The following is a 26,409-nucleotide window of genomic DNA, read 5'->3' as shown; positions in this document are numbered from 1 at the left end:
TGAAGAAGACACAGTGGTGAAACGTCTTCAAGGAACACGTCTTTGTTTTCGCTTCATTTGAGATAAACCACGACGCAGATGACTGAGAATCTTCACAGACAACCTGCAAAGTTATGAAACCTAACGGGATCATACCTGAGACTCTTCATGGTGAGCTTTAGGGGTTTTGTTATGTTGTCCTGCACCGCTGCCGCTGGTCGGACCACCGTCTGTTCAGCTTAGAGAACCAGAGCACTGGAAGAGAAAGGAAGGTGACACAAATAAGCAGCAATCTTCATGTGGTCATTCAAATACACAAATGTTTCATAGCATTAGCATTAGCAGCTAGCTGTTGGCTTACCTCAGTGGTTCAGTAACTTCCTGTTTCCTGAACAGTTTAATTAAAAGTTGAATCAGGTAAAGTTATCATTTCCAAACATGCTAACTTAATATTAGCATTAGCATCAGTATTAGCAGCTAGCTGTTGGTTTACCTCAGTGGTTCGGTAACTTCCTGTTTCCTACTAATTACATCTAGATGAGGATTTAAAATAAAACATTCCAGTGAGACAGAAGCAAGACTCTGTGACGGGTCGGAGCAGCAGTTGGTGTTTTATTACCGAAAAAAAGTCAGTTTTAAAAACAGCAATCAAGAAAACTCTGCAAAAAAAACAAAAACAAAAAACCACACACATGTAAACACCTGAACATTAAAACGTCTGCTGGTGCACAAACTGAAAACTCCTCCATTCCTGACACTTCTGGAGGTTTGTTAGAGAGTTTAAAACACTTCCTTAAAAAATAAAATAAAATAAATCAACCAGCAATAGGAATAAAATTTAGAGAAAAATAGTTTCATTTGAGAGGATTTATATACAGAACAGGTAGAAAGCCAGATGGTGGATTGTGATGAGATGCACGTGAGGTGACATCAGTAAAACTTTAATTATTAATTTAATTTTAAAGTTCCCCACAGCTGAAACACCGTGAAACATTAAAACTACCGACACTGAACACAAACACGACCTACAAAGAAACATCAAGTACAGCGGCTGAAGACGCCTTCTCGTCTGTAACAGCTCCTTCATGTAACAGAGGTTTAAGCTGCAGATTAAACTTATCTCTAAATTTATTTTGTGAAAAATAACCGAAGGCAGCTCAGTGGTTTGTTCTGTGTTCGTGGGGTTTGAACATTTGGAGGAAAAGATGCTCGAAGAGAGAAGAAGAGAAACTCCTGAGCCAGGAAACACTGGTGGAAAGAGGGCTGATGAAAAAGAAAACGAATTCTGAAACTAAACTTAAACGCCTCTGTGCAGCAGCGCCCCCAGCTGGTGGGTTGGTGTCAAACAAACGCAGCTCTCAGAATTATTAGCAACTTGAGCTACGAACATGTTGAACAGAAACTGCAGATTGAGGCATTTTGAATGTTTTATTCATGTTTTTTAAAAAAAATACTTCCATGTGTTGTTTCCCTTTCCGATTTTACATATTACTCTTTTGTTAATGTCTTTTATGTCTTTAACTGAGATAAATCTCTGCTGATGTCAGTGTGGGGCGTTCAGGAACCAGGTAAAAATGTGGGAGCAGCATTAAGGAGATAAAATGATGTCTAAAAGTGCACTTTTGCTGTAAACAAACCATTGGTATTCTCTTTTGCTTTATATATTTCAAATATAAGAGGATTATTTTGTCTTCAAGTTTCCTTTTCAAGCAGATTGTGTAAACTCGTCTTGACATTCACGTGTGACGTGGGTTTATTTCAGGAGAAGGCACTCTGTCACTTCAACTACTGATAATTCTTCACATCCTTTGAACACAGCAAAACCAAACACCGCAGCAGAAACTTTAAAACTGCAAAGCAAAAGCAGAAAAATAGAGATTTGTGTATGTGTGTGGGTGTGTGTAGGCATGTGTGTAGGTGTGTGTGTAGGTGTGTGTGTGTGTGTGCAGCCAGCAGCCGATTCCAGAAGCAAACAAACAACTCCATCGAACAAATTCCACAAAAAAAACACCAAATGTGTTAAAACACTTCATTCAAAAAACACGCAGAGGCAGCGTCTTCACAGTTTCCTCTTCAGAGTAAAAGCCTGGCAGTAAACAGATGGACAGCGCCTCCTGTCTGTCACCTGAGGTCCAGCAGGCTGAGCTTTGAGTCCCTGACCACCACGTGTTTACACACCTGAGAGGGCGAGACAGTTACAAAAAGGTTACACCTGAAGATCACCTGCAGCTATTTCATTTCACAAGTTTAAAGGAACAGTACGCCTGAATGTTCTCTGTGTTGTTAAGTGTCGCGTCTCTGATCCGTTTGAATGTGGTTAGCCTAGCTTAGCATAAAAACTGGACGTAGGGGAAAACTAGCTCTGTCAAAACAAGCCCTAGATAATACCAGATTCATACTCCATGATGTTAGATCAGATTTTTGGATTAGATTTAAAAACTATGATGACAGAGCAGAGAAGGGCTGCCACGATCGGTATCAGGAGATCGGTATCAGAGCAGAACCAGGCATTTTTAAAACGATTGGATTGGTATCAGGCCTCAGCCAAGACCAATCTTCTGTAGATATTTATTTTAGATCGGCCATTACAGCATGAGTCCTTCAGGACTGTAAACTAGCGTCAGATGTTTGCCAAAGTTAGCTGCACCACCATTTTACGTCAGTTTCCACATAAAGACAGAACAAAGTTTCAGACAAAGGTTCTCACAGCGAAGAGAGGAGGCTCCTTGGAGTGAGGATGGAAACCTTTGAGCCTACAGCCGGAAACCTCCGTCATCCCTTGACCGGTCAACCTGAACACACCAGTGCTGTGACAGAGAGTCAGAGTTAGATCACCAGGGCTGAAAGGACTCATGGGAAATGAAGTCTACCGTGTGTCTGTGTGTTGGACGTACTCGTTGTGTTTAGGAGCGCAGACGATGGCGATGGCCTCCGGCAGCATCAGCTGATAGGAACAGTGAGTGTGGAGGTCGACGCTGGAGAGAAAGGCCGTCTGGGTAGGATGAGTCTGAACACACCAGAGGTCAGAGGTCAGAGGTCAGGGGTCAGGGGTCAGACATACAAAACTACAATAACACTAACAGCTGACTCTCTGCTGTGATTAACACCAGCGTCGCTGCAGAGTGAGAACTCGGTCCATCTGTTCTCATCTCTATCCCTCCCTCGCGCTACTCATCTGTTGCTCGACCACAGGCACTTGTTGCCATGGTGACATTTGATCATGCAAATGAAGCAGAAGGAAAAGTACAACAAAGCTCATTTTTCTGTGAGTGCGATCAGTGGGCGGGTGGTGCGTGGTTTGTTTACGGGACACCACACCTGACGTCCCACAGGCATTAAGGGGACCTCAACTGTTTACGAGCACCTGGAGCCAGTCACGTTGTGGGGACATAAATATCGATACTTCATTATTTTGTTTTTTATTATTATTTAACAGTAAACTGATTCTTGAATTATTGTGTTCTCCATCTTCTCCAGCGTCACATGTTTCTCATCTGTCTGAATGTGGTTAGCCTAGCTTAGCATAAAAACTGGAGATAGGGGGGAACTGTTAGCCTAACTGTCGAAAACATAACATTTGTTTTGTTTCAAGGAGCATTTGCATCAATCGAAAAAACAATCGATTAAGAGATAAAATAACAGATTAATCATATATGTGTGTTTTAAGATAAGTTTAAGATCCCAAATGTTTATTAAATTTGAGAGAACTAGCCTCTTAATGTGGTTTGATATTAAGGTCCGCAAAACTGCAGAGAATAAAACATTATTCTGAATTTGTTCACAAGTTCATGTGTTCATCTACAGTTTCACTAGCCTGGTCGTCACCATCCTACGTTTCCGCCCAAAATTTGAATTCGGTCTGCCACGGAGTCTGGCCAAATTGCCCTTCTGCGGTTCGCGTGTAACCGCGCGGTCTTAGCCAATCAGCGAACAGTTGAGTGATGACGTGAAACTCGCATGTCGAGTTGCTTGTAGTCCAGCCAGCGAAGCTTGTAGTTCATAGCATAGCAACAATGGCGACGGAGGAAGAGACGCTAGAAGCCATCCGCGAAGTTGTCTCAACTCTCGAGAGCATCACGGAATTAAAACCAGAACAAGAGGCTTGTCTTGTCAATTTTATAAATGGCACGGACGTCGTAGCTCTCCTTCCAACTGGCTTTGGGAAAAGTTTGATTTATTTAACTGGAAGCGGAAGTGGTAAGCGTAAGAGCCTGAACTCCGGCGCACAATATACGTCATTACCAAACGTTGCTGATTGGTTAAGGGAACTCCAATGATTTTAAACCTCAAAATAAGCATCCGCCCATTACGGAGACAGATTCCTATTACATTGTGCCAGACTAACGTGCAGACCGAAATCAAATTTTGGGCGGAAACGTAGAATGGTGACGACCAGGCTACAGTTTCACAATAACAGGGATAACTCCGTGTGGTGAAGGAGACCACGAAGGACATGAGTTAAAGCTCCAGAGGAAGAGTATTTTGAATATTTAAAAAACTCTTTGCGGTTAGCTTGTGTTTAGCATTATCTTAACTTCATTTAACATAGATTTTAGAGTGTAGTTAGCATGTGTTTAGCATGTAGCCATACATGGATCCAGCCCAGTGTCAGCAGGTTCTGTTGGTCCTGAAAACTGAACAGCTCCTCCACGTTCTCCATGTCGCAGAAATCTGGACCAGCTGATTGTTTTGGGATCACGACATGAGTAAGAACGAACTCATTGTGCGTCTGAGGGCGAGAGACAGTCACAGAATCAGTGCTCACTTATTTAGCTGCCAGTCATCAGACATTTACATAGAACTCATAACTGGAGCGGTAGGCAGCCATGCAGGGAACGCCAGGGAGCACTCGGTGGATCCAAAGAGCTTCTCTAACCACTAGTCCAGAACCAGTCATATTTCCTGCATATTTTCCTTATAATAACCTATAACAAACCTTCTAATTAGTAAGCATCCCGCAAACAGAAAGCCATCTCACCAGTCGTCCACAGAGGACTCCACAGGTTTCTATTCCTCTGGCTGTGTTGGAGTCGGCCAACAAAAGGAAACGATAGGTCAGATCTCTGGGAATGACCACCCGCCTGAGACCTTCGACCCTCTGACCTGCACAGTTCATACAGAAATTCACATTAAATTCACCGTAAATTACAGGAGGAGCAGTGGGAGGAGTAACCAAAGTGAACCAAAGTGTTGGAGGGTGTTTGTAAATGTTAGGGGAACTCTGTGTTATGTTTTGGTCCCATTGGTCCAGATTAGTTCAACTTGTGGACGCCATGACAGCTCCTCTAAAGTGGAGCTCCCCCTGGTGGCTGAAATACAGATCGTTCATACTCTCATCTCTTTCCTGTCTGTACTTACCGTGTACTCCCGCCAACGTGGCGGCCGGTTGGCTGACCGGAGCAGGCGGTCTGTTTCTGTTAGGGTCCGCCCCCTGTGATCGTACGCTGGCTTTGATTGGCCGCTGAGACAAACAGGAGCCATCCGTGACCTCAGGCACTTTGGTGTCCGCCTGCAGGAGAAACACGGTACTGCAACAATACAGCTAATGCAACTAGAAAAAACTTTTGGAAACAGTAAAGGCAGAAGTAGTGGAATTAATTACTGGTAGATTACGTGGTAGTTGTAATGGTAGTATTCATTGTAGAAATATTTGTACTAGTAAAATCTGCTTCAGCATTATCAGCCGCTGAGTAGTACCAACAGTAGAAGTCAACATTGAAGTAGCGATAGTTTAAACACAGGTGTTGCTACCTTTTGCTCCGCCTCCTCTCCTCTCCTATTGGCCAGCTCCTGACGCCTCAGCTGGTCCTCGAAGTATCGAAACTGTTCCGATTCGATCTGCATGCGTCGGAGGGCGGCGACGCGCTGCTTCTCCTCCTCCAGTAGGAGGAGCCGTCTCCTGTCCTCGTCCAATAGGGAGAGCCGTTGCAGGTGCTGGCCACACCCATCCACTACCACCGCCTGACTCTGAGGAAACAGCAGAACCATTGATATGTATAAAACTCTACTCTTTAACTTCACAAACAATAGCGCTAGCTTATGTTAGCAAGTTTATAAGCAAAGAATAGCTCTAATCAGGGGTGCCCACACAGTGTATATTCTGTATATTATTAGCATAATACAATTCAATACATTCCTCCTCCCTTTCCAGATGGAAGTGGTACATTATTGGTTTCCTACTTGGTCCAACACTCATTTCTAAAGCCCTTCTTCTGTCGATTTAAATTGGAAGGCTAACAATTTAGTTCGCTAGACTTTTGCAGCAGTTCACTCGTTTGACGGCACATGCGCCTGTCAATCCGTCATCGTATTATACGTCAACCAAGTGTCAAATTCCATAACGATGGATGGATAGATGATGGACTTACATCTAAATCGCTTTAGCACGCAATCTCCTCGCATTACCGGTTGGTCACGATCAACGCATTGTGCACCTCTGGTTTAAATTATAAATAATATAAAGCACGTGACTGGTCTTAAGATCCATAAACTACTTGTTAAAAGTCTCAAAGACCTTACGCTTCAACGTGGAGGAGGAGATTGTTACGTGACAAGTACACTGTATGCTAACACAACATTAAAATCATACATGTTATATCTACTCACCATGTACAGCCCATTCCACTGGATAATACCCATAATCCTCACTATATAATCAACAATCAGAGTTTTATTGAACAGATAACACTAACAGCTGCCTGTATGAGAGCTCTGAGACCAAAACAACCCGTCAATCAATCTGTCATTTAATCTGATTAACAGCTAAACCACAAGCTGCCAATCAAACACACGGTGTAATCTGATTGGACGACACACACACACACACATACACTGACCTGGGCTCTGAGGTACTCGGTGTGTTCCCTGTTGTATTTCTCCTGAAGACGTTTCTTCAGCTCGTCCTTACGAGGAAACGCAACTTCCTGAAGTTTCTGCAGAGACGAGAGAGTAAACGTTAGACGTCCCTTCACTGTCTTAAGCTTATTATGTCTTAGCATTCACAACAAGGATTCATTCCAGGAACTACATTTATGGACAGTTTTAGCTAAATGCTAAATGCTAACCCATCATCCACTCTGTCCACTGTGTCAGTAAAAAGTCAGGAGGCGATAACTTCATGTAACCAGTAAAGTTCTGGAGGTTGATGCTTCTTCCACCTAATTTGTAGCCACAGGGCTTGTAGCAGCTCGCTAGTTTTGGTAGCTAATGCTAACTGAGATCAGATAGGCTAACGCCCCTTATCCAAACTAAATTGACACTGGTCTCGTAGACCTCCAAAGATCTAAGAAGCAGCTCTGGGTGAAAGGACTCGTTCTAGCGGGGCAGCCGTGGCCTACTGGTTAGCGCTTTGGGCTTGTGACCGGAGGGTTGCCGGTTCGAACCCCTGACCGATAGAAAGCGGCTGAAGTGCCCTTGAGCAAGGCACCTAACCCCTCACTGCTCCCCGAGTGCCGCTGTAGCATGGCAGCTCACTGCTCCGGGTTAGTGTGTGCTTTGTGTGTTCACTAATTCACGGATGGGATAAATGCAGAGACCAACTTCCTTGTATACACAAGTATACTTGGCCGAGAGACCTTAATCAAAGTTAATCAAAGTTAGTTAGAAGACTAGGAACAATCTCCAGATCCACAGATTAGCTAGTCTGAAAACCTCTGCCCTGGAACCGTTAGCTTAAGAGCTCAGAGAAGAAGTCTGAGGACTAGCTTCAAGTGTTACACAACTAAACAGTTACCTTCATGATGAGCTGTTTCTCTGGGACGGCTGAACACTGCTGGTAGTCTCTGTGACTGGGCAGCTTCTCTACAAACAGACTGAGCACAAAAAGCAGCAGTTACAAAGCGAATCCACGGCACACGTCCCGTCCTGGCGTCTGCTACGTCAAGGTGTCGTCTCACGTGATGAACTTGGTGTAGAGGACGTAGGCGTTCTCCAGGCTGCCCTCCTCCAGATAAACCGCCGCCATGCGCTCCATCTCCACTCCAGAGCGGAAGTAGCGTCTGGGCGTGATGTCCTGGTTGATCTCTACGCTGCATCCCATCTTCGCCAGCGCCCGGACGCGCTCCGCTGCCGTCAGAGACACGTCGGTGTAGTCGGGTTCAGCCGCCAGCTTCTTCTGCACAAAACCAACACAGGGGTTCAGGAAGTTGGACTTATTCTCTAAAAACAAACGTCAATATATACGACAACATGGGGACAGTCAGGTCTCTGATTACCTGACATGTACTCAATTTAATCTACAATCTATGAAGAAATACTGAATATATTCACTGACTGAAGTTGATTCTCACAACAAAATTAAACTATGAACTATGAGAAAACGTTTTACTGTTTCATCAACTGATAAAAACTAAATGATAATGTTCAAATATGGACAAAGAGACAAAGTGTTGACTCTCTAAATCCATCCAGTGATGTTATCTGACGGTAAGAAACAGATTCACGAACTAAACTCATCTACAACGTACGACCAGAACCAGAACCAGAGGAGAAGCAGCAACACAACGGCTGAGACAACATTTCCAAGAAGCTAAGCTAACGTAGCATGATCGTCTGACGTGAAATGTTAACGTTGGAGATCTTTTATGTTTGATCTAAATCGTTGTTGGTCCCCTCTTGTGAACACCGCCCCCTTACGATATTCACGACCTTGTAACTTGACGCTAGCTCAGAGTTCACGAGTTGCGTTTGCTGACGTGTTTCAGAAACGCTGGAGGTGGACGGTCAGTTCATATTTTGTAATTTTGTCGAATAAAGTTTTCATTTTATAACATGTCTGATAAAATATGTCGATATTCCAGACGGGCTCATCTCTTCATTTTCTACATTAGTCACCCGGTTAGCTTGCTAGCCTCAGTGGATGCTAGGAGGAAGCAGCTGCCTAGCATCGGTAACCGTGGCAACCGCGCAAAGATGGAGACAGCTGAAAGTGTTGTTTTTTCAGGCATCAGACAAGCTAAAGATGCCTCGTCTCCAGGAACAAACAGCTGACTAAGCTAACTCACAGAGAGCTCTGTCCAACATCTGATTCACTTTAATAATAAAGAACGTGGTCAGTGGTTCTGTTGGTGTTCAGGTGGACAGTTAGCACACATGAGCTTTTTATTACTAGACAGGGGCGGGTGGGGGGTGGTGGGGGGGGCAGTCTGAGGACAATAATGTGTTGGAGGTGCCCTGGTATTAAAAACACCTCACAGCTGAGCTGAACTCTGTTTCCAGGCAGAAGAACTCAGATTTACCATCGCTGCCTGGAGCCTGAATGCAGCGTTTGTTACTCGGCTCATTTACATGAGGAGATCCTCGAGTGTTTGACCGTGCAGGAGGATAAGAGACCCTCTGTCCCCCCGGCAGACGGGGCAGAGACGCCGATAAAGAGAGATCGAAAAAATCCACCTTAATCACTGACGTTATTTAAGGAAGGAATACAGGGAACACTTTATTTCTATTTATTTCCCCGTGAAAAGCACCTGTTAACATTTATTATTATTATTATTAACTATGCAATGAAGATCATATTTAAAACTTTTACTACAGCTACTGCTTCTCCTTCCTGGTCCTCAGATGTTAGCTCTGCATGTAGAGAAGCGTCGTCAGTTTCAGGTTGAACAGTTTAAATCTTAAACTAATCCTCAAGTTTTCATGTGACGTCCCCACAACATAAGAAAAACACGTAAACACACACACACATAATAACACACTCAGGACTCACCAGTGTGTTTAAGCTGAAGCTTTGTTCCATGGTGTGTGTGTGTGTGTGTGGGTGTGTGTGTGTGGTAATGTGTATGTGTGTGTGTGTCACTGGTCGGCCCACGGCCAGCTCGTCCATCTGCCACCTCCCATGATGCTTCACTGTAGGGGGGGGGGCGGGTGGGGGGTGAGGGGGGGGAGACAAAAAACAACAACAACACGAGTCTTTAGTGAGACGTTCTGGTGGAATGTTCCTTTAACTGTGAGTTTGTTTTAGTTCATCATCATCATCATCATCGTCACGCAGCCTGCTCGGCCTTCAGCTCGGTTACCACGGCAACTGGTAACTAACAATCTAGTGAGTCATCTGCTCTAACAACGAGGAGAAGAAGAAGAAGAAGAAGAAGACAAGTCCCCCCTCCTCACGGCGTTTCAGAGTCTAAACAAAGAGACAACGTGTGAATGAAAGACAAAAAAATAATAAAAACAGAGAAAACACGGCTCTGATTCACGCCGTCGTCAGCGCCGTCTGCTACACGCACCCGGCCTGGATGATGTCACCATGGCAACAGGTGCACATCCAGGCTGCAGACCAGGAGAAGAAGAAGAAGAAGAAGAGATGCAGGGAAGTTTGTGAAATCTAAATCTCTGAAGTCTCTTTAAAGTAAACGACCAATGAAACACAAACACTTTCTACAGCCGATCATCAGAGGAACAACCAGAGTCAGCGTCTCCTCTGTCCTCGTCTTCCTCTACATGAGCAGGACGCAGAGCCACGTCCACACCTGCTGAATCCACGCTGAGACTTTCACTTCATTTTATTTCACGTCGCCACAGTTTTCACATCCTCAGACGTTTCTGTCTGTGACAGTCTGATCCACACCTGTTCTCCAGGTACAGATGTTTACAGGCAGCAGGTCTCAATCACATTAAAAGAGTTTCATCAAAGAAGAGTTTTATTTCCTCTAATCCCAGCTGACGGCTCCAAACCTCCTGACCTATGCTGTGTCAGGTGACGGTGCCGCCTCCAGGTGGCGCTGGCAGCAGCTTCCCTCAGCCTGATGCTGACTGGACGGTTTTAAAGTGACTCAGTCAAACCTGCTGGACCACATTCACGCTGCTGTTCAACCTGCTTCGCTGCATAAAAGAAAAGAGCTCAGCGACACGGTGAGCTCAGGATCGCACCAGGAAATCAAACCTGTGACCGGCCTCAGACACGACTCTGGAAAGAAGTCACTTCTAGATTTAACAGACGTCGTGAAATCATGAAGATGTTGGTTTCATTGTTTTATATGTTAAATTAGTCCTGGACGCCGCCTTTTAATTTAAATCTTAATAAAATGACGAGTCACTCTTATCAAGATGGTTTTAGAGATGAAAGACTGGTAATTTAGATTTAAGTTGAAGTCTTGAAGAAGATATTAGTGGATGTGCAGCTTAATTAGTCAATAAACTAATTGATTAATTGATTAATAGTAGAAATAAAAAAGGAAATAAACTGTAAGCTGCTGTTAAAACATTTAACTTCTGCTTCTGTTTATTCAAACCTTATCAGTTCACTCTATAAATGATTTAAACTCAAATACCAACAGTGATTTTACTTCTTAAATATCTTCATGTATTTACTCCTGAACTAATGTGAAAATGAACCTTTAACACCTTTACTGGATAATAATTATTAAGAGACTTTTAATTGTTAGTACTTCAAATATTGAGTGCAGCTTTTCAAAATAAAAGTTGTGAACCTGCTGTATCAAAGCAGCTTCCTTTCAGATTAAAGTATCAAACAAAGGCTTTTATTTATTTATTTATTTATTTTTCTAATTCTGATGTTTTTCCAGAACTGATGCATCCTGATGTTCAATTAATTCATTAATTAATCAGCTGACTGATCAATAGTCAGAATAATAACCGTGATTTTATTCTAGTTCTCGTTAATCTGTGAATAAATAAAGGGTTAAATGAAACACCAGACTGCGCACATGAGATTTAAAGAATAAAAAGACAAACAGCTGATTTCTCCGGCGCTCAGAGAGGTCACACACACTCACGGATGGATTTACCGGCTCGCTGTCAGTTCTCCGTCCGCTGCCTGTCGGCATCCCGCGGCCACATGTGGAGCCCAGAGGCGGCGTGTGGATCCAGACTGGACCGGGGCTCGGTGTCGGGCGGACCGCGGACTCGCTCCACCGTGGAGCCGCCGAGACGGAGGAAGAAGAAGCAGCGGCGGCGGCGAGAACGCGTCAAAGCTCCGGTAGCGGCTCAAAACACCGACTCACGGCGGAGATGGTGGTCCCGAAGATCGTTCCTGGAGGCAGATGACTCACTCCCACCTTCCGGTTAAACAGCGGAGGGGTGTGACCTGTCTGCGCATGCGCTCTAGCGCTTCCCCAACAGATGCGAGAACACCTGGACAGATGTCTCACTCTGACACATATTTTAAACACCAAACCAAGGAGCGATTAAAACAGAACAAATATTAAATGTATAAATACAACAAGACACTAATTAACATCCTCAGGGACCAAGAGGAGCTGAGACTGATTTTATATCTTCAGATTTGTTCTACACTCCTGAAAATATCAAGAGAAAAGAAAAGTTAAAGGATTAAAGGAGCAGTGCTGTGAACTCTGTCGCCCCCTGCTGGAGTCACCTCGACCTGCACAGGGAGGATTTTAACGATCATATCTTTTTATTTAAATTTAACTTCAAGATGAAAAAACAACAAAAAAAATATCTAAGAGTTTTTGGAGTTGTTTTGTAAGTGATGATGTCACAAACTAAAAAAACAATTTGATTTGCTTTTGTATCTCGTGACTGTTAAATGTGTTGTTGTTTGTGTTAAACTAAGCGATAAATCTCAGAGTTCTCCTTCATGAACCGTGACCTGTGAGAGTGACTCTGATCCTGAGCATTTAGCTTCAGGCTGATTCCAACTTCCGGTTTTCAGAGGAGACGAGTTTAAACCTGAAATTAAATAAATCACACAGAGCTGAATGAAGAGTGAGTCAGTTTAGTGTGTGTGAAGTAAAACAAGGTGAGCAGCAGAAACACAGGAAGTAAAGCAGCTGGGCCTACAAAATAAAATAAAAATCTATTATATAAAATATATATTTTTTTTTAAATAATATTTTCATATTAATCTCTTTATTTAGTTATTGAGCAGCAACAAACAGTTATTACTAGTTCTATTTATTTTCAGTAAAACTGTAACGACTTTATTAAGCGTGGTGATAAATAAAATGAAGATATTGTTGACAGTAAAAGAATGAATTAATGAATATAACGTCTATGAGTAATAAGATTTTAATAATCTCTTTATTTCTTTATTATTTTACGTACAGTTACAAAAACTGAAATAAAAAAAGGAAACTATAATTAAAGTGAACATTTAGACTATTAAATGTTTTTAAATCTCAAATATGCGAACCAGTGACAAGACAGTTTTTTGGGGGTGGGGGTAAAAAATATCAACAAATATTTGCATAAATAGGCAAAACGAGAAAATCCTGTTATACCTTTATTTTGAAATATAAAGCCGGAAGTATTGTTGCCGACGTATCCAGACGTTGACGTCCAGGTGTGTTCAATCCGTCATGGGGCTGGTGTACTCGGAGGTAAGAAGAGACTTCAGTTTTCAGTTTTCTGTCCGAAACAAACTGTTAAATCTGATTTTCTTTAATTTATTCCGGTTGTTTATCAGAGACACTTCCGGTTTGTGTTACTTGTGAGTTTTAGTCAAAGTTTCACAAACAGGAAGATTAGACGTAAAACAGCCCGAGGCGTTTAGACTGAAAATACAAGTATTATCTTTAAATATGACGCGAACAATAACCCAGGCAATATTACAGAAGTACTACACAGATATTACAGATAATACAGATAATATTACAGAAATACAACAGGAATAATAATAGAAGTAATAGAAATACTACAGAAATAATAGAAAAACTGTACAATTACACAGGAAATATAAAGAAGTACTGCAGAAATATTACAGGAAATATTATACAAGTACTACACAGATATTACAGATAATATTATAAAATAAAGTAATAGAAATACTAGAATGAACCAGGCTATTAAATGTTTCAATGTGTAAACCGATATGACAGGAACAATAACAGGAATACTGCTGAAATATTACAGAAATTTGATTCTAAAGAATTTAATCTCATCATAAGTACAGTCTCTCATTTGCTTAATACTATTACTAATAATAATAATAAAGATAAAGTACATTCAGACTAAAAGAAACAAGACAACAAGACAATTTATATCAGTGACACTGATCACACAAACATAAAGTTATCAGCTGACTGATCTGACCTCTGTGTTCTATATTTGACAGAGAAAGAGAAATGATAGCGACGCAGCGTATTGAAGCGTAGTCCTGACTCTTTTATCAGTAACACCTGGGAGGTTTTCTCTGATCAGAAGCCCAGAACGAAGCTTCAGCTGGAAACGTTCAGACCGACTCATTCCTGACAAACAGCCACAGTTTAATGTGTAACTCTGCTCACAACACGTGGCTTCAATAGTATAAAATGATATTCAGTGAATGTTTGTTTTACATATTTGTCCGTCCTCGTTTCTTGTGCAGCTGATTTCCAGTTAAGATAACTGGAGGAAACTGGACAGACTGGTTTTATTTTGGGTGACTGGTTTACTCCGTGCAGATCCATGGCAGGATTAGCCTAGCTTAGCACAGAGACTGGAAGCAGGGGGAAACTCTTAGCCTAGCTTAGCATAAAGCCTGGGAGCAGGGGGAGACTAAATCTAGAAGAAGGGTTAAACTGTTTGAGATAGGTTTTGTCCACATATCTCTATATTTTCCTGACTAACAAACTCAACCTCTCCTCCTCTGTAGCCGGCCTGTCAGGCAGCGTATAATGGAGACGTCCATCAGCTTTATGAACACCTGAAAAATGACCCGGCGCAGCTGAACGTTCAGGCACACAACGGGGACACGCCGCTCATCGCCGCCTGTCGCAGTGGCAACGTGAATGTGGTCAAATACCTGCTGGACAACAAGGCTGACGTCCACCTGATTAATAAGGTATCTTCACCTGTTACATAGATCTAAAGGTTCAGGCCTTTCAGGGCTGTCAGTTGATCAGCCTGGGGGGCGTCTCTGAACTTGTAGGACAGGTTTGTAGAATGGTATGTTCATCATTTCACCTGTTAATGCCTTTGGGTGAAATGTTGGCTTTTAAGTGGAACATAGACGTCACCACCTGCAGCCGAACTGTGTAAAATGTGTAAAATGTGTAGAATGTGTAGAATGTGTGGACTGAATACTGGACTCTCTCTCTCTGTTAGAAACAAAGGACGTGTCTCCACTATGTGTCCAAGATATCGCTCTCTCTGGTGGATTATCTGTTGATCGCCATCCTGATGCCCATCCTGCTGCTCGGATACTTCATCATGGTACGTTCACACCACAAGAATCACAGTAATCCAGATTATAAAACACGTGTTTCATGTGTGAACATCCATATTCACTAATCAGCATCTTCCCACTGCACTGCAAACCTGTGAGCACGCCGTCGCGTTGTTTTCAACTGATTCCATCGTGTTTGTGAGTTAGTGTTGGTTTGTTTTTTGTTGCAGTTGCAGAAACAGAGACGCCACGGTGCTCTGATGGAGGCCGTGCTGAGCAGCACAGTTAACATCAACGCTGTCGACTATGTGAGTAAACACAAACAGGAAGTGAACCAGATATCATCGACTAGAAGAATAAACTAGATTAATGCAACTAACCAGTGTTTTACACAGGGAAACCTTGTCCTGTGGTACTACACTAAACAACCTGTCCAGTCATTTTTAACCAGGATTTGTCCTTTAACTTAACGCCCTGTCTCAAAGTGATGTTACTTCTAAATTTATTAACTATTGGGTTTTCTAAAAAGTCATAAACAGCTGTTAAGAGACTCACTGAAAACCTCTGAAATGTTAAGATGTGTTGATTTTGTTTGTAGAAGGGGAACACCGCACTCCACTACGTCTGTCAGAGGAGAAGTCATCGTCTGGTTTCACTGCTGCTGCAGAAAAAAGCGGAAACCAACATCAAGAATAAGGTACGTAAGAAAAAGAACGTACGTAAGGAAAATAACGTACATAAGAAGAATACCGTACGTACAGCAAATACACCAACATCAAGAATAAGATACGTAAAGAAAATAACGTACGTGAGAAAAATAACGTACGTAAAAAATATAACGTACGTACAACAAATACACCAACATCAAGAATAACGTACATACAAATAACATACGAACAAAGAAATTACGTATGTACAAAACAATACCGCAATACCTTTTTTTCTTTCTTCTTTTCTTAATCTCAGATTTGTACATTTTATGTTTAAGTTGTCGCATCGTAGGACTTTGAGGAAAGAAATTTCAATCCTGTGTATGTGTTGCACATGTCAGAAATAAAGTTACTTTGTCTTTGATAAAACAACTACAGCAGAAATAACCCACATACCAAAAGTAACCTACGTACTAAAACGTGCGTATTAAAAATAACATACGAATAAAAACACACTACAACACACAATGTGAAGCTCTGACGTCACAGGTCTGAACCATGTCTGGTTTTACAGGATGGAGAAACTCCGCTGGACATCGCCAGCAGAAAAAAGTTTACGAAGATCGTCAGCATGCTGAAGAAGACGCGCTGACAGACAACAAGAGAAAACGTTTGAAGTACTACTAGAATATTAATAATTTATGTTGTTGTCGAGGAGCATTAATGAAAAGATACTTAAGACGACGCCGCTGCTTCCAGTCTTTGTTTGCTAACTGTTTCTAAGAGTAGCGTCAATAACACTGTCTAGTTATAAACATTATGCTAGCTGTGCTAAGCTAAACTGACCATCTGAATTCATGTTTTTTACTGAACACAGAGAGCACAAGTGTAAAATGTCTTTAGGGTAAACAACAACAACAATATGTATAAATAATAAAATATGTCTGTAGATGTAAAGCTAATCATCAAACAGTACATTTCAAATTCACTTTTTTTCTAAAGTACAAAAATGTTTTATAAAACATGTAAATAAAACACCCACACATACTGTCACACCCTGTCAATGTTATTTATTGGACAGTTGAATAAAAACAGAGCACGCCCATCATGTAACTAGTCCCACCCACCTCATGAATCCACATGACTCACTAAACCTCACCTCTGTAGTGTTTGTGTTGGTTGAATTCCCATGATCCTTCATTCTGTGTAAATGAAGACGCACACAGACACCAGCGCTGAACTACAAATCAGCCTTTAGTCTGAAGGAATGCTTTCACAATAAGAGTCTAATTATGATCAATGAGACACTGGCAGTCTGATGGCAAACTTTCACAATAAGAGTCTTAATATGATAACTGATCCACTGCCTGGCCAAAGAAAAGGTCCCACACTCTAATATCTGGTTGGACCTCCTTTATCTTTGATTACAGCACACATTCTCTGTATCATTGTTTCTATAATCTTCTCCAATGTCTCCAGATTTATTTCCATCCAGTGTTTCATTCATTTCTCACCAAGATCTTGTATTGATGATGGGAGAGTCTGACCACTGCACAAAGCCTTCTCCAGCACATCCCAGAGATTCTCAATGGGGTTCAGGTCTGGACTCTGTGGTGGCCAATCCATGTGTGAACATGATGTCTCATGCTCCCTGAACCACTCTTTCACAATCTGAGCCCCATGAATCCTGGCATTGTCATCTTGGAATATGATCCATTGATGGAATAACCTGGTCATTCAGTATATTCAGGTAGTCAGCTGACCACATTCTTTGGACACATAATGTTGCTGAACCTAGACCTGAGCAACTGCAGCAACCCCAGATCATAGCACTGCCCCCACAGGCTTGTACAGTAGACACTAGGCATGATGGGTGCATCACTTCATCTGCCTCTCTTCTTACCCTGATGCTTCTCCACTATCCTTCCAGTTTTTAATAATGCCTTGGACAGTTCTTAACCCAGTTTTAGTAGTTTCTACAATCTCCTTAGATGTTTTCTCTGCTTGATGCATGCCAATGATTTGACCCTTCTCAAACAGACGACCACAGGATGTGTCTTTAGACATGGTTGTTGAAGAAATGAGAAGCTACTCACTGCATCAGTTGGGGTTAAATAACTTGTTGTCAGCTGAAAGATAATCACCCATGCAGTAATTATCCAATAGGAGGCTCCTACCTATTTGATTAGTTAAATCCAGGTGGAGACTTTTATTTTTTGGGCCTGGCAGTGTAGTTTCAATGTGATGGACTTTCACAATAAAAGTTTTGTTGAAAAAAAATAGACCTGAAGCAACAAACTGTATTTTGTTTTTTATTTAGTTAGTGGTGAAAATGAACAGTTGATCAGAGGAAAGTAAAATCTGTCACATTATTACAGGTTAAAAGTTAAAAAATCAGTTTATAGTACAGCTTCAACACTTTAAACTCATGTTTATGCATAAAAATTCAGCCCTTAATGAACACGTTAGTATTCACACGTTATTCCAGCATGGTTTAAACGTCTGGACTGAAAGGGGGCATGTAGTGGTGTCATCCATAGTTTAGTTTTTGGTATGGCAGTATGAAGAGGCTCAGATTGTTTTCCTTCAGCTTCTAAATGCTAAAGACATGAATGTAATTAAAACCAGTCACAGTGTAAAAGAGGCACATTGGATGCAGTTAAAAATATTAAAAGAGTGTGTTTTTCTGTTTCATGAATGAGATCACATTTAGACTCTCGCACATCGTACACATTCAGCCGGCTACACTTTAAAAACCTGTAAAAACCTGCAGCAGATTACAGCAAAGACGGAAAGTGTATTATTTTATTTCACGATCTGTCTTTACTAACTAATCTGATCTTTGGTCTCATTCTCAGGTTAATTCTCTATGAGGTATTCTAATCTGTTAAAAGTCCTGATACTCAGGTGTTTCTACAAAGTTGAAGTTGTCCTAAATCGTAATAAGGTTTCAGACTCACTGCATATGGAGGACGTTCAGTGAGAGCGATGGATGCAGGATGAAACTGATGAGTACAAAATTCAAGTTTAAAACAAACACTCAGTCTGCTGGTGCTTCTGGATAAAACCAATAAAAATGCTCTAGCGATGCTCCTGCAGCAGCTTCAGGATGGAGGGAAACATCTGCTCAGGAGCATCCAGGCCCCAAATAAAATCCAGATGTTCCCAGTGTTCGATGTGCTTATGGTAGACCAGGTTCGGCACCTGCAGACACAGAGACACAGCGTGAAAACATACGATCATCGTATCATGTTACAGACGACGGGGGAAACCAGAATAATCACGAGAGCAGAGAGGGAAGAGCTCTGTGTGCGGCAGCTCTGGTGTTTTAAAATGGAAAAAGAAAAGTAAGAATCACTTTATCGTAATCGTAGCATCAGACTCATCTTAGTTCAGGGGCCACGTTCAGCCCAGACTGGATCAGTAACATAATAGAATAATAACCTATAAATAACAACAACTCCAGATGTTTCCTTTGTTTTAATGCAAATAAGAACATGATCCATTAATATCCTTCTATAGAACATTTTATGAACAACCTGAAATTTTAAAAGTGTAATTCTTGGCACATTGCTGCCATCTGCTGTTCACTTCTGAGTATTGTGTTCTGTCTGCTACTAAAACAGTTGGACAAGTTAGAAATAGCAGTTAGTTTTGTTGAAAAATTGCAGTTAACAGCTTTGTAATTTTATGCGGGGCCAGACTGGACCCTCTTGGGGGGCCGGTTTTGACCCCCGGGCCGTATGTTTGACAACCCCTGATCTAGAAGCTGTTATGTTAAAGGCTGTTCCCTGATGTTTCTGGATTCTTTTGTCTCCATTTCTTTTTCTGAACTACGAATGTTGTAAACGAGGGAGGAGCCATCCAAATTAATTTTTATTTATTAAACATAATAGCCAAACCAACTTCCTCCGCCCACAAAATCTCAGCTCCGTGGAGTTGAATCAGTTTACAACTACATGGCTCTGATTGTTGCGAGGATTATCCAGCTGTGTGAGTTGAGTCTGGCTGAGAAACCACAAGACTCAAACTGAAGAGGACCTACAATAGAGCCCTGTGGCACTCCAACAGTAAATGATGTTTTCTTCCTCACACGGTCATCATATAGATTTTTCTGACTTCCTGTCTCTCATACTGACCTGAGTGAGGAGGACGGCCACGTCTTTGGGGTCTGCCAACGTATCCTGTCCCCCTGAATACAGAGCGGTGGGAACCTTCATGTCCTGGACGTGGTACTGCGGTGGAGTGGACTGAAGAGGGGACAAGGACATGGAGTCTGTTTAATGTTTCAAACCTAAACGTGGCTCATGGACTGATTCTTTGACGAGTCCCGGTTCTGTCTCACCTGGTTGTAGTGCTTCATGTTTCCTGCAGCTCCAAAGTCAAAGGCCATGAGTTTACCTCCATGAACCGCCTGAAAACGACAGCAACCAATCAGAAAGCTCTGCTAACACAACTTCCTTTTAATTTAGTCAAGATAACACGAAGGTAACAAACAGGGCAGCCAATTAGTTTAAATATTTGATTGCAATTAAACGTGATTGTTAAAACTTTATCACAAATTAGTCACACATTTTATCTATCTGCTATAAATGCACCTTAAAGAGATATTTTTCACGTTTTTTAACGTTTTTAACCAGAATATTTTTTCAGAATCACCTCAAAGCTTCTCTAAAAATAAGCTGTGTCTCTGCTGCAAACCGCGGTGGAAACCAGACATTAAACTAGATCATTTAGATAATTTAGACTCTGAAGATGAAGCTGTCGTTCATTTCTATTTTAAGAGGTTTGTTTCTGCTCCATCCACAACATTTCTGCTGCATCGGTTTCTGGTTTAAAAAAACTACGGGGCGGGCTGAGGGTCAAATCACTGAACGTGTGTACGTTAAAAGAAATATGCTTTAACACATTAGTACTGACTTTGGCATCAATTTGTGCATCAAAATAAAAAGTACAAAAATACCTCAAACTTTACCCAAGTTAAGGATCTTTTCCACTACTGTGTGTAACTACGTGTCAACTAATTTATTTAATAATTTAAGTTCATAATCTTGTACTTTGACCAAATATGTTGTTTGTGTGTTTGGGCTCTGGAGGGCAGTTAGCTATTAGCTGTTAGCTCTTACGTCACCACAACTAAATATTTCCTGCAGATGAATTTTGGTGTGAGCGGAAAACTGAAAAAAGAAAACCGTGATTCATGAACCCGAAATAAGAATCATGTGGGCGGTAAACGGAGCTGACATGTTGTCATATCACATGGTTGTTACTGGTCTAAAGGTTGGTGCTGTGTGCGTTACCTGGGCCCAGTGGACCATGTTTTGGACGGACGTCCCAGCAGGACAGTGAGTGGTGTAGACTGGAGTCCGAGTCTGGAAGAAACACAGTGAAGAAGCTCAAAGGTCACATCTCATGGTCTTCATCAGCAAACTGTGGCTTTAAAGTGATCAGAGCTGTTTTCATTAATGATTAATCAGCTGGTTGTTGTTTTAGGAGAAACAGTTAAATTCAAAGTTGTTGGTGACTTTTGTAGTTTTTAATTTATTTCAATAATTAATTTACAAAAACAGATGGAGTTAAAAGCTGCCAATCAGATTCACACCTGGTGTTAATCTAAATGTGTCTCCACATGCGTCCCCAGCCAGCACTTGAGATCTGATCTCAGTTTGTGTGTCTGTAAATCAGCAGCGCCATCATGTGGTCAGTAGAATATTGTAGCAGCTGCTGTCTCTAATGGATCTCTACCTACCGCTGGATCAGAACCATCAACAGCTGCTGGTTGACTTGGAGACATGATCCAGATGTTGGAACAAGATGGAAAGACTCTCACATGTTAACATCTGATTTATTTATGATGGTAGTTATTTTAGAGAAGAAAGAAAGAAAGAAAGAAAGAAAGAAAGGAAGGAAGGAAGGAAGGAAGTAGAGAAGGAATTAAGTGAAGACTGAAAGCAGGAAAGAAGGAAGAAGGGAAAGATCAGCCCTGTTGAGTAGGTGGTCTAATGTGACCCAGGACTCATTGTGTGTTCACACTACCAAAGGAAGGAGGTCACATGTGTCCCAGACCACCTCCACATGTGGACTGACACCAGATCAGTGTTCACACCTGGACCTGTTTAACCTGGACACTAGAGACCACATCAGTGTTCACACCTGGACCTGTTTAACCTGGACTCTAGAGACCAGATCAGTGTTCACACCTGGACCTGTTTAACCTGGACTCTAGAGACCAGATCAGTGTTCACACCTGGACCTGTTTAACCTGGACACTAGAGACCACATCAGTGTTCACACCTGGACCTGTTTAACCTGGACTCTAGAGACCAGATCAGTGTTCACACCTGGACCTGTTTAACCTGGACTCTAGAGACCAGATCAGTGTTCACACCTGGACCTGTTTAACCTGGACACTAGAGACCAGATCAGTGTTCACACCTGGACCTGTTTAACCTGGACTCTAGAGACCAGATCAGTGTTCACACCTGGACCTGTTTAACCTGGACTCTAGAGACCAGATCAGGACGGATGTTAACGTGACGTTAATTTTATGAAACATTCAGATAAAAACTCAAAACTTGTCCGAGCTACGAACCATGTTGAGGTTTTTCTCGTCGAAGCCACAGAGGATGAAGAAGATGTTTCCACACAGTTCACTGAGCAGATGCTTCGCACACACGTGTTCTGCCAACCACTTGATCATGTGACTCTGAGGCAGGAAGTCCCGCTTACCGAAGAGGTCCTACGACAAAAACACATCACACAGTACAAATAAATCAACACTGAGGAGATTAGCTTATCAGAGGACTGTGATGTCACGTGACAGCAGCTGATTAGTTTGTATTTGGTCACATGACTTGTTCACTCATCACCATCATGTGACTCGTTAGCAGGAGTTCAGGTCTCACCCAGATGAGGAAGTCTGGCAGGATGGACAGTTTGGTCATGGGGCTGGCGGTGAACGCGACGGTCGCTACTGGAGCCAAACCGAAGAACAGCTTGATCTTACTGGCTAGCTCCGGCAGCGAAGAGAACGCCATGAATGCTGGGAAATAAGACAGAGACACAGAGAGACTAAAATTACCTTTACATTTTCTGTATGAGCATCTTATCGTTAGCATAGCATAGCATAGCTGGACACAATCCACAGTAATGTCAATTTTAAGTATCACCACATTAAGCCCCGCCCACATAATCTAATTGGCCCGACAGATCTCTGCTGGTGCAGAATCAGTTCCCAACGGAGAGACTCCACACCTGGTCTGGTTTCCAGGCTTAATCATAGTTGGACTGCGCTAAATTTCAAAATAAAGGTTTACCTATCGTGGTTCCCTGAGAGTGTCCGATGTAGAAGATCTGTTCTTGGCCGGTCACCTTCAGGACGTAGTTTACAACGGCTGGAAGATCCTTCAGAGCCATCTCATCGTAACTGCAGCGACAGAGCAGAGCTTCATCATCACTCATCATCAAAATGTTTCTAAGAGTTTCTGGACATTTGAACCGTAAACTGGACAAAAACACCACATGTCCCCCCAAACAGGGAGGGGGCGGGGCTTATGACCTATACTGCAGCCTCCAGCCACTAGGGGGAGCTCCACATGCTTTTGCTTCACTTTAGAGGAGCTGTCATGGCGTCCACTGGTTCTACAGTCTATGGTTCAGACGTTTCTCAGTCATTCAGGTTAATGGTTTATCCAAGAAACAAAGACAACTGGACTAAAGTTCTTTGAAGATCATCCAAGTCTTCAGGTCTAGAAGTCTGGTGGAGAGTCTAGTCATGTGAGTTTCTGTTGGGCCACTCCCACAGATGTTCTTATTAAACTCCAACCCAACAAGTTCACCTAGCCTTGTTTCAGCTTGTTTTATGAGTAAATCAGTCACTACATTCACATGGATTCTTTACTGGATGTAAACCGAGGTGCGTGTTTGTACCTGAACTTCCAGAAGTCGTCCTGGGTCGGGTTCAGCGTCTTGTGTTTCCTGGACCAGGTGTTCCCTCGGCTGTTTCCGAGCCACACGTCGTAGCCGGCGTCGGCCAGAACGTAGCCCAGACTGGAGTTAGGCAGGTTGGTGATCCAGTTACTGCCGGCAGCCAGGAGGCCATGCTGGAGGAAGACCACCGGCTTCGGACCTGGGGGGGGGACATACCAAGAACTGTTAAAACCTGACCATGTCCCAAGAAAGGAAAGAAATGAAATACACTAGGGCAGTGGATGTATTTGGTATTTCAAGTTTGCTTTTAAAACCAGAAATAAAAATTAATGTTGTTTCTCCCGAGGTGATGTTTTGATCTGAGGCATGAAGCAGTCTCCATGGTGACCACTGGTCCAGGTCTCTCTGGTCCAGGTAGTAGTCTCCATGGTGACCACTGGTCCAGGTCTCTCTGGTCCAGGTAGTAGTCTCCATGGTGACCACTGGTCCAGGTCTCTCTGGTCCAGGTAGTAGTCTCCATGGTGACCACTGGTCCAGGTCTCTCTGGTCCAGGTAGTAGTCTCCATGGTGACCACTGGTCCAGGTCTCTCTGGTCCAGGAAGTAGTCTCCATGGTGACCACTGGTCCAGGTCTCTCTGGTCCAGGTAGTAGTCTCCATGGTGACCACTGGTCCAGGTCTCTCTGGTCCAGGTAGTAGTCTCCATGGTGACCACTGGTCCAGGTCTCTCTGGTCCAGGTAGTAGTCTCCATGGTGACCACTGGTCCAGGTCTCTCTGGTCCGGGAAGTAGTCTCCATTTTTTTGTTTTTGCTGTTTAAAATCTTATTCATTTAATTTTTATTTTTAGTTTATAACGAAACTTGAAATACCAAAAAGGAACCAGGACCACGCTAAGGAGAAGTGTCACCTGACCTATGAGTGGTGAAAGTAGCTTAAAGTTCAGTGATTAAAACCAGGAAGTGAAGCCAGATGGTGGGTTTTAACTTCTTGTTCTTCCTTCAAGATTTTACTGACTGCACTACTGAACCCTTCTGGTCTAGGTTAGAGTCAGACCGACCTGGGCTGTGTTTGAGTCCCTGTGGGATCCTGTTGACGGTCAGGATGTATCCGTCCTCCGTCAGCACCTCGTGCTCCTCTGTAGGGTAACCCCAATGCCGAATGATCTCCGTCTGAAACACGTTCAAGAAGCTTTTATTCTCCTCGTTTCCACTACAAGTACGTCACAAAACAAACGCTTGGATTCACAGCATTTATTGTCTGGCTCATAATGTCTGCAGGGAGGCGGAGCTCCACCTGTGCCGTTAACATGGAGGAGGAAGAAATGAACAAACTCCTGATTAACTGAACATCAGAGAATGAAAGGCGTATCTTTCCTGAGAAAATAGTCTGACGTCAGCAGGTCAGAGTCCATCAGATCTATCAGGCGTCACTGTGTGGAGGGAGGTGGACTCTCTGATTGGGGCTTTTATTGTGAAAATATCTCCAACACAAAACACAGCAGTTTTTTTATCTGGTTTAGATGCAGTCAGATCAGTTTGTTCTGGAAGAATTTGAAGAAATGAGTCGAATCTGTGACAATAAACCCGTTTGTTTGTTCTCGTAGTAAAGTTTCTGCAGAAATGAAACGCTCCATATTTTCCTCTGAGCTCTTGTGCTGCAGGAGCAGAAAGCAGCGTGACATTAAAATAAAATAAAATGCTCCAGCAGCTTTCAGTCACACATCTCGACTCTATTCATGAACCATGAACGTTAACGTTGGCGCCCCGTCTTCATCTGAAGGTGAGAACTCACAATGTTCATGTGCACTTCAGGGTCCAGCCTCTGGAGCAGCTTATCATAGCGCCGCTGACCGGTGGTGGACGGGCGGCTGCTGTGGACGAAGACAGAGAGAAGCAAGACACACACCGACACACACAACATGATCTGACACACACACACACACACACACAGAGCTCATTAACAAAACAAGTTTCTTCTTCTGTGGTGAAATGAAAACTGACTTTTCCTGTTGCAGCTCGAGATGAAGATGGTGATGAAGATGCGTTTAGAGTCTAGTCTGATGAAGATGTTCCAGATGTTCATTTTTTTGTAGATGATGCATTTAAATGATTTGCAGAAAATCGGATAAAGCAGCTCTACAGTCGCCTGCAGCCTGTTGCAGCCAGTTTAAAGTAATGAATAAGTAATAAACCAGGTGAGCAGCCGTTAATAATAAAGAGTTAATAATCGTGTTAACGGCTGATGAATCGGTAACAACGGGAGGTGAACGGTAGGAGCACTCACCTGTCCTGCAGTCCGCGGATCTCTGACTGAACCTCTCTCTGATCAGCTGACTTGATTCTTCTTGTGTTTTATAATCAGGAAGAACACGGCCGTGACGTCAGGCGAAGGTCTCTCTCTGATTGGTCGGATAAGATCAACTGAACATCAGGATGAAGAGTGAGGCGTTTAAGGCCCCGGATGTTTGTCCCGTTTGTTCTTTATCTTTCCTGAGAAAACAGTGTGAGGTCAACAGGTCAGAGTCCATCACACCTATCAGGGTCACTCTGAGCCGGGCTTTTATTCTGAAATACCTCCAACACAAAACACACAGTTTAAACCGGTTTAGATGGGAGGAGACAAATGAGCTTTTGTTTTTAATTTTTTCGTTTTGTAAGAATTTAACCACAAAAATGAGTCGAATCTGTGACAATAAGCCCGTTTGTTAAGAGAAGACTGAAGTTATCAGCTGATGAATTTACCATGATCAGCCTGGAACCAACACGGACCGGAAACAGAAATCTGG

The 26,409-nt window shown here is 42.6% G+C and overlaps 3 protein-coding genes across 3 annotated transcripts; 1 reads left to right on the top strand and 2 right to left on the bottom strand.

Moving 5' to 3' along the window:
- Window positions 1-571: 571 nt before the first annotated feature.
- On the bottom strand, window positions 572-12,167 carry stambpl1 (STAM binding protein-like 1). The gene is made up of 12 exons (XM_084567841.1): window positions 11,727-12,167; window positions 9,686-9,825; window positions 7,875-8,092; window positions 7,712-7,790; window positions 6,816-6,911; window positions 5,731-5,946; window positions 5,338-5,488; window positions 4,958-5,082; window positions 4,571-4,708; window positions 2,874-2,986; window positions 2,687-2,786; window positions 572-2,157 (listed from the first exon to the last, which is right to left on the bottom strand). Exons 2-12 carry the CDS (start codon window positions 9,800-9,802, stop codon window positions 2,101-2,103), a joined length of 1,410 nt encoding a protein of 469 aa, XP_084423967.1. The 5' UTR covers window positions 9,803-9,825; window positions 11,727-12,167; the 3' UTR covers window positions 572-2,100.
- Window positions 12,168-13,211: 1,044 nt separating this feature from the next.
- Window positions 13,212-17,195, top strand: ankrd22 (ankyrin repeat domain 22). Its single transcript, XM_084567337.1, has 6 exons — window positions 13,212-13,280; window positions 14,534-14,722; window positions 14,986-15,093; window positions 15,277-15,354; window positions 15,645-15,743; window positions 16,271-17,195. Exons 1-6 carry the CDS (start codon window positions 13,260-13,262, stop codon window positions 16,346-16,348), a joined length of 573 nt encoding a protein of 190 aa, XP_084423463.1. The 5' UTR covers window positions 13,212-13,259; the 3' UTR covers window positions 16,349-17,195.
- lipf (lipase, gastric) lies at window positions 17,192-26,144 on the bottom strand. The gene is made up of 11 exons (XM_084567335.1): window positions 25,908-26,144; window positions 25,416-25,547; window positions 24,682-24,793; window positions 23,626-23,824; window positions 23,013-23,122; window positions 22,602-22,738; window positions 22,289-22,435; window positions 20,997-21,068; window positions 20,042-20,110; window positions 19,836-19,946; window positions 17,192-18,900 (listed from the first exon to the last, which is right to left on the bottom strand). Exons 2-11 carry the CDS (start codon window positions 25,542-25,544, stop codon window positions 18,778-18,780), a joined length of 1,209 nt encoding a protein of 402 aa, XP_084423461.1. The 5' UTR covers window positions 25,545-25,547; window positions 25,908-26,144; the 3' UTR covers window positions 17,192-18,777.
- Window positions 26,145-26,409: the final 265 nt, after the last annotated feature.

This window comes from Chelon labrosus (genome assembly GCF_963514085.1).
Source record: "Chelon labrosus genome assembly, chromosome: 19".
NCBI classification, from domain to species: domain Eukaryota; kingdom Metazoa; phylum Chordata; class Actinopteri; order Mugiliformes; family Mugilidae; genus Chelon; species Chelon labrosus.
Note: the sequence above shows the minus strand (reverse complement) of the source record. Positions and strands in the feature narration are given on the sequence as shown.